Here is a 7,234-nt window from a genome sequence, read left to right as displayed (position 1 = left end):
AGCCATGCCAGGGGAATCTCCCAGCTTCCCTGGCTCAATGGTTTGAGATACCAGGACACAACTACTAAGCTACCAGAAGGAAGCAAGTAACTCGAGCCCCTTGAAGGCAGCCCTGGCCAGCAGAGGCGACGTTCACACCAACGTGTGGCACCATGGGCCGTTTCCACCCTTCCTCCTTTTATCCTTGGCAGTGCTGGGGTGGGGAGCCAACCCAGGGCTTCACACATCCACTGAGCAGCACCTGAGCAGTGCTGGAAAACCTTATGCAGGATGCTCACTGTAAGACCCATCCGAGAGGGGTACTACAGAGGGGTTTGGAGCAGAGCAGAGTGCCCCAGCCCAATCTGCCTCAAGTAGGGATTGGTAGCCAGGGAGTGGGTGGGGCTGGTGGAGGAAAATCACTGCCAGGGAACATCAAGGCCAGGGTCTACTTGCTGATGGACTCAACAGGAGCCCTGCTACACAGGCAAGCTAGTGCGAGAAGGGACCCGCATGGAGGACTCTGAGCAGACAGCTACCAACAGGGTGGTTAGATGGGATTTTCAAAGATGTCTTACTGAATAGACCCAGCAGGATTTTTCCTAAAATTGGACTAAATAGGCCAAGGACAGAGGCCAAGATCGAGCCTTGATGACACAGAAGAGTCTGATAGATTAGGTCAAGGACAATCTTTGTCACCTGACATCAGTCTGCCTGTAGAAAACAACAGTCTTCACATCCCTTGTCCAACAGCCCCTCTCTACGTGGTGCACCCCAAAGAAATAGTGCAATGGAGATGAGAAAGGGAAGGGGAGAGGCAGGGAGGAAGGAGAGAATCAGCATGCGTGACATTCACAGCCACACAACTCCTTAAAGACGTCGACACCCCCGAAGTCCAAAAATAGGATCCTGTGAACAAAGGCCCATAAACTGGCGGCATGCAGACATGGTTAAAAAGGGGCTCTGGAGGGCTGGGGACACAGCTCAGAGGGTAGAGTGGTCCCCTCACATGCACAGGACCCTGGGTCCAATCCCCAGTACCACAAAAATGGGGTGGGGGGGCTCTGCAGCCAGAATGTCAGCCCCTTCACTCACTGAGTGATATTAACCTCTCTCTGCCTGGATTTCCCACATGTAAAGCAAGGCTGCTCCTAAGTTCTGCCCACAAGAACTACCTTGGAGCTTGATGAGACCCTGGGTAGAGCCCAGTACTGGTCATATAGGAAATGCTTCTACCCATCACTGCAACCAACCATCTCACACCCATGAGACCAGGAAAGGGAAACCATGGGCCACGGAACTCCTGTGGCAAACTGAATGAGCACAGAGCCAAGAACAGGAAGAGCCAGACCAGGCCTGGTGGAGATTCCTGCAGGAGCAGAACTTCTGAGCCATCTCCAGGGAGAGGGAGAGGATGAGGTCACAGAACTGTCAAAACCTGGGCAGAAGTCAGTCAGAGAAAGCACAGTGAGAACTCAGTCCACCCGCCACCAAGACCCGTTGCAGCCCCAGCACATCCCACACCTGTCCATGCAACCAGCACTGGCCTAGCCCTGGACTGCAGATCAGCTCCCAGCTCACCTCGCTCCCTCTCCTGCCTCCCACCATAGCCTGGCAGCTTAACCCAGCACCTCCCAGGTCTAGGACTCTCTCGGCTAGGAGGAGGTACCCTGAGAGTGACAACCAGCCCACATCATGGAGACTGAACCAAGAGAGAGGTGGGCTTAATCTCTCTGGGAGGACGCAGCCTGAGGCTGATCAGCCCTGAGCCTGCTGGTGGGTCCACTGCCCAGGATTCCCTGGGGGATTAGGCTCTTTAAGCTTGTCCCTGATCGCAGGCACTTCAGGTCCTCAGGGTTGGAGGCATCAGAGACAAGAAGAATCAGCAAAGGAAAGCAAAGCTGCACTCTAGCAAGAGGCTGGGAGCTGTCACATGACTGATGCTACCATCCCATTGGCCAGGACCTGGTCACATGGCCAAGCCTCACTGCACAGGATGCTAGGAAATGGAGTCTTCCTTCTCAGCAGCCATCTTGCCATAAAAGAATAAATACTAGGGACGACTCCCCTGCCTGGCCCAACATATACCCAGACCTCTCCATAGCCTGCAGAACCACCGTGCCCACCTCACAGCTCCAGTGCCCCCGACCTCCGAGTCTGTCCCTCTACCAGAAAGCCTTCCTGCCCTCGTGTCCCCAGTTCATACCTCCTGTAGGTCTCATGCAGAGGCCAGGTGCTCAGCAGGGCTTCCTGGGTTCTCATCCAACGCTAGTGAAGAGGAAGCCCCCTACCCCTCCCAGAGCAGCCTGCAGTGCCCCGGTGGCACAGGTGTCCCCTGCACGGGGAGTCTGCATCATGAGCAGGGGCCACACTTCCATGGCTGTCCTGCGCCCAGCCCTGAGTGGGCCTCTTGGGGTGGTCACCAGCCGACCCGTGGTTGTCACCCTCAGCACACACAAGCATCACCAGGCTGGCTGCACGGAGCCTCCCCAGAGAGTGTGCTTCCCCCAGGCCTGGGGAGGGAGGGCCTGGGCCCACCCCATGGACTGGCCAGAGACAATGGCTGCACCTCAGTGGGGGCTGCCGAGGTCTGTGAGGTCACACAGAGGTGGCATTGCCCCGTGGCGTGTCTGCTAGCGGCAGCAGAAGTCGGGAGGCAGTGGGCCACAGTGGCAGGTCCGCCATTCAGCAAGACTGAAATGGTGGTGTACTCCGGAGAGCTCCGGTACCCACGCAATCCAGCAGCAAGTACTTCCCTTAAAACCTCCAGATTCCACCTTATTCCAGCCATGTCTGCCACTCCCACAGACACCACCCTGGGCCAGGCCACTGTGGTATCTGACTTGTCCCATCCCAGGAGCCCCATCTCCAGGCGAGGGCGGCCTTGGGCTGGGTCCTGGCCCAGGCCCTGGGCGCCCACCCCACAGGCTCTCACTGGGAAGACGGCTGGCTGAGAGGCAGCATGCTTCCCCCACCACATCCTCTGGGGTCTGAGCAAGCTGGAGTTGCCAGGGGCAATGGGTCACCTTCTGTGGTGTATAGGACTCCACCACCCTGGGGCACAGAGAGGGTGCAGCGAGGACCAGGGCTCTGTGAGGGGAGGGTGTGCTCAGGTCCCCAGCAGCCCACACATGAGAGGGTCCCCCTGAGAGGCGCCACTCGGAGCCAGGAGCCTTCCCGCCTTCGTCCGTGCGCCACCCTGTCTTAGAAGAAGCACGCGATAAGACAGCCCAGCTGACCCTGGGACTTTGCTCTCCTGGGCACAAGGTGCCCTGTGCGCCTGTCCCTCTGGAGAACCTGTCATGAGACACTCAGCCACCCTCCTCGCCGTGGCTCTGGCCACCCTCCTGGCTCCAGGGGTGGGGGCACCCCTCCGTGGACAGGACCGCCAGAATAAGCTGCTCCTTGTGTCCTTCGATGGCTTCCGCTGGAACTACGACCAGGACGTAGAGACCCCCAACCTGGATGCCATGGCGCGAGATGGGGTGAAAGCTCGCTACATGACCCCAGCATTCGTCACCCAGACCAGCCCCTGCCACTTCACGCTGGTCACCGGTGAGTGCTGACCTAGGTCAGGGCCTAGGGACAGGCAGGGCCAGAGGCGCCAGGTGCCCAGGCATCGCACGTGCCAAAGGTAAGAGGTCTTGCTGCCAAGAGGGCCTCACAGGGCCCTCCGGTTGGTGGCACCTGACCAAGTGCAAGTAAAGCTCCAGGGGGCTTGCTAAGCAGAGACCCGTGGGTGGCAAGCCTGGGGCTCTCGGGGAGGCAAGTGCAAGGATGTGCCAGGTTCTCCCCCAACTCACCTCCACGCCCTGCGGCCTCTCCTCCCTCAGGCAAATACATTGAGAACCACGGGGTCGTCCACAACATGTTCTATGACTTCACCACCAAGGTGAAGCTGCCCTACCACGCCACCCTGGGCATCCAGAGGTGGTGGGACAACGGCAGTGTGCCCATCTGGATCACAGCCCAGAGGCAGGTAATGAGGCCCCACCTGGATCCCCTGGGGGATGCAGGGCCTGGGCAGGCGAGGCTGGGACAGTGTGGGAGCCACTGCCAGCCCACACCCTGCCCAGAGTCCAGGCACAGAAGGGCGCTAAGCAGGCTCCTGAGGCTCAACTCTGGCAAGAGCTGAGCAGAACCCTCCAGCTGGTCCTGAGGGGAGGGTCGCTCACGGGGAGGACTAACCACAGAAGCAGCTAGCAACCTGGCTTATCCACTTGGCACCCACAGTCCTCATAGGGCTGGACAGCTGAATTCTGTAGGTCACAGATTGAGTGGGAGGCAGTGGCGGTGTTGAGCCAGGAATCCCGCCTTGCCCAGTGCAGAGGTGCCGCTCCTGGGCAACAAGTTCAAGGGGAGGTTTTCAAGGTGAGAACAGAGGAAACTGCAGGGCCCTGCCGACCTGTGGGCTGCTTCCATGTGTCTAGGTCACCTCCTGCCTGTCCACACGGGGCTCAGGCTCCTGCAGCTGCTCGAGAGCAGAGTGCCAGAGCAGAGGACCTGCCATCTCAGGGTGCCCGAGCCATAGCCAAGAACGGCTGGGGGAGGGGAGTGGACTGGCAGACGGGCCTGCTGGCCAGGGCAGGAGGCCAGACAGAGTTGCAGAGGAAGCAGCATCGATTTATGGGAAGACCAGTGACTAGAAGGAAGGCTGAAGGACCGGGAGGGCACCAGACAGACAGATGGACAGACACCTGCCTGCACCGGGGGAGGCTGGGCTGCAGGGCCAGGGAGGGCTCTGGGCAGGTCAGTCTAGTGACAGGGACCCAGGACGTGAGAATGACAGGACATGATGACAGGTTAAATAATGAGGGCGCTTCAGAAAGTCAAAAGCCCCAGGCCACAGGCAGGAGTGCCAACAAACCCGTGTGTGGGCACAGGACGAGGCGGGCCAGCCGGGGTCCTATGGTCTCAATGCCACCTTGCCCTGCCCCGGCAGGGCTTGAAGACCGGCTCCTTCTTCTACCCCGGTGGGAACGTCACCTACCAAGGGATGGCAGTGACACTGAGCCGGAAGGAGGGCATCCTGCACAACTACAAAGACGAGAAGGAGTGGAGGGCCAACATCGACACCGTGATGCGGTGGCTCACGGAGGACGGCCTGGCTCTGGTCACTCTCTACTTCGGGGAGCCGGACTCCACGGGCCACAGGTACGGCCCCGAGTCCCCGGAGAGGAAGGAGATGGTGAGGCAGGTGGACCGGACCGTGGGCTACCTCCGGGACAGCATCGAGCGCAACCACCTCGCCGGCAGCCTCGACCTGATCGTCACGTCCGACCACGGCATGACGTCCGTCCACAAGAACGCCAGCGACCTGGTGGAGTTCCACAAGTTCCCCAACTTCACCTTCCGGGACATCGAGTTTGAGCTCCTGGACTACGGGCCCAACGGCATGCTGACGCCCAGGGAGGGCAGGCTGCAGCGGGTGTACGAGGTCCTCAAGGACGCCCACCCCCGGCTGCACGTCTACAGGAAGGAGGAGTTCCCCAAGGCCTTCCACTACGCCGGCCACCCCAGGATCGCCCCGCTGCTCATGTACAGCGACCCCGGCTACGTCATCCACGGGGTGAGTCCCCCGCCCCACGCACCCTCCCGGCGGGCAGCTCCACGCGGCCCATCCCCGGGGTGGGGGGCACGCCCTTCACCGTGCACCCGGAGCAAGAGTGCCCGGCCACGTGTCTCAGGCCAGGCGTGGGCAGCCCAGCCACAGGGGAGAACGGGCACAGGGCAAGGGCATCTGAAGGGGAGCAGAGCGTGGGGAAGGGGAGGAGGTCCAGGGAGGTGGCCACTGAGCATGCGTCCCCAACAGGCCCCCTTGAAGGAGGCCCAGCCCAGCCCCATGCTGGCCGCCCCAGCCCCCAGGGGTCTCCAGTTACCTCACCAGCCACAGGTCAAGGCCATGTCGAGGGTGGTCCATCTCTGTGGTCTGGGAATTCAGAGGAACTGAGTCTCAGCGTCCCTCCACCCACGTTGGAAATCCTCCCACCATCATCTACCCACCTGGGCGCCAACCCCAGGGATGCCAATAAGAGGGCAAGGGGGCTCCCCAGAGCTGTGCTCCCAGCAAGGGCCCGAGACCCCTGCTCCCTGCAGAGACTGAATGTCCAGTTCAACACGGGGGAGCACGGCTTCGACAACAAGGACCTGGACATGAAGACCATCTTCCGGGCTGTGGGCCCCAGCTTCAAGGAGGGCTTGGAGGTAGAGCCCTTCGAGAGCGTGCACGTGTACGAGCTCATGTGCCAGCTGCTGGGCATCGTGCCCGAACCCAACGACGGGGACCCCGACACCCTGAGGCCCATGCTCCGCTCGAGTGAGGAAGGGTGACCCTCCCCGTCCCCGTCCCCATCCCCGTCCCCGTCCCCGTCCCCGTCCAGGGACCCAGGCTGGCATGTGCGCACAGGTAGGCCTGGCCACCCACACAGCCTGGGGAATGGCGCGGGAGGAAGTCGGGGGGCTGCTGGGGACAGCTGGAAGCTGGGATGACATGTGACCCCTCCCTCCCTCCCAGAACAGTCCTCGGGGTCTGCTCTCCTGCCAAAGGGCCGGCCCCCCTTGATGATGGCACTGCTGGGCACCCTGATTCTTCTGGCCAAGGTCACATGACACCCCTCCACACAAGGTCAGAGGCCGGGAAGGAAGAGGAGGGAGGATGCGCAAGTCCCTGTTCCCCACCCTGACACCCCCGTGCACCTCGGCAGCCTGACCAGAGCTCCTGGCCCCTCCCAGCTGGTGACTCCACCAGCCTGGCTGCCACCAAGGAGACCCCTTGGGACCTGGAGAGGGTCCTTCCAGCCACTGGGTTTAGGCTTGGAGGACATCATGGAGCAAACAGCAGCAAAGTCTAGGCCCCCACGCTCCCCAGAAGCCAAACCCCCCTTCCCAGCCCTGCTGCCCCTGCTTCCCGCCACAGACGCTGCCCCTCACATCTCAATTCCATGGCCCCAAAGACGGCCTGAGTGAGTTCTCTTGGGAGAGGTGCTGCAGGGTCAGGCCCCCAGAATGCCCCAGGAGCCAGCCCCCGTCGGGACGTCCCCACCTGCCAGTGACACGCCGCCTTGCCTCTCTGTTCCCTGCAGTCGCGGCCCTGGGTGGAGCAGAATAAAGTCATGCACTCTGAAGTGTGCAACAGGGGCTGGAGGGGGCAGACCCCAGGAAGTGGGCGAACCCACCCCAGAGAGCTTACAGGGACAGGGACGGGGATGGGCCGAAAGGACCAACCACAAGCAGGGGTGGGTGGTGACTGTCTAGG

General features: G+C 61.4%; 1 protein-coding gene across 1 annotated transcript; it reads left to right on the top strand.

Moving 5' to 3' along the window:
* Positions 1-3,281: 3,281 nt before the first annotated feature.
* On the top strand, positions 3,282-6,588 carry ENPP7 (ectonucleotide pyrophosphatase/phosphodiesterase 7; the record flags this gene model as incomplete). Its single annotated transcript, XM_079135370.1, has 5 exons — positions 3,282-3,534; positions 3,813-3,958; positions 4,922-5,548; positions 6,076-6,295; positions 6,494-6,588. The coding sequence occupies 5 exons, from the start codon at positions 3,282-3,284 to the stop codon at positions 6,586-6,588; spliced, it is 1,341 nt and encodes a 446-aa protein (XP_078991496.1).
* Between the last annotated feature and the right edge of the window lie 646 nt (positions 6,589-7,234).

Source organism: Sciurus vulgaris (genome assembly GCF_902686455.1).
Source record: "Sciurus vulgaris genome assembly, chromosome: 3".
Classification (NCBI taxonomy): domain Eukaryota; kingdom Metazoa; phylum Chordata; class Mammalia; order Rodentia; family Sciuridae; genus Sciurus; species Sciurus vulgaris.
This window is presented reverse-complemented; position numbering and strand designations above follow the sequence as displayed.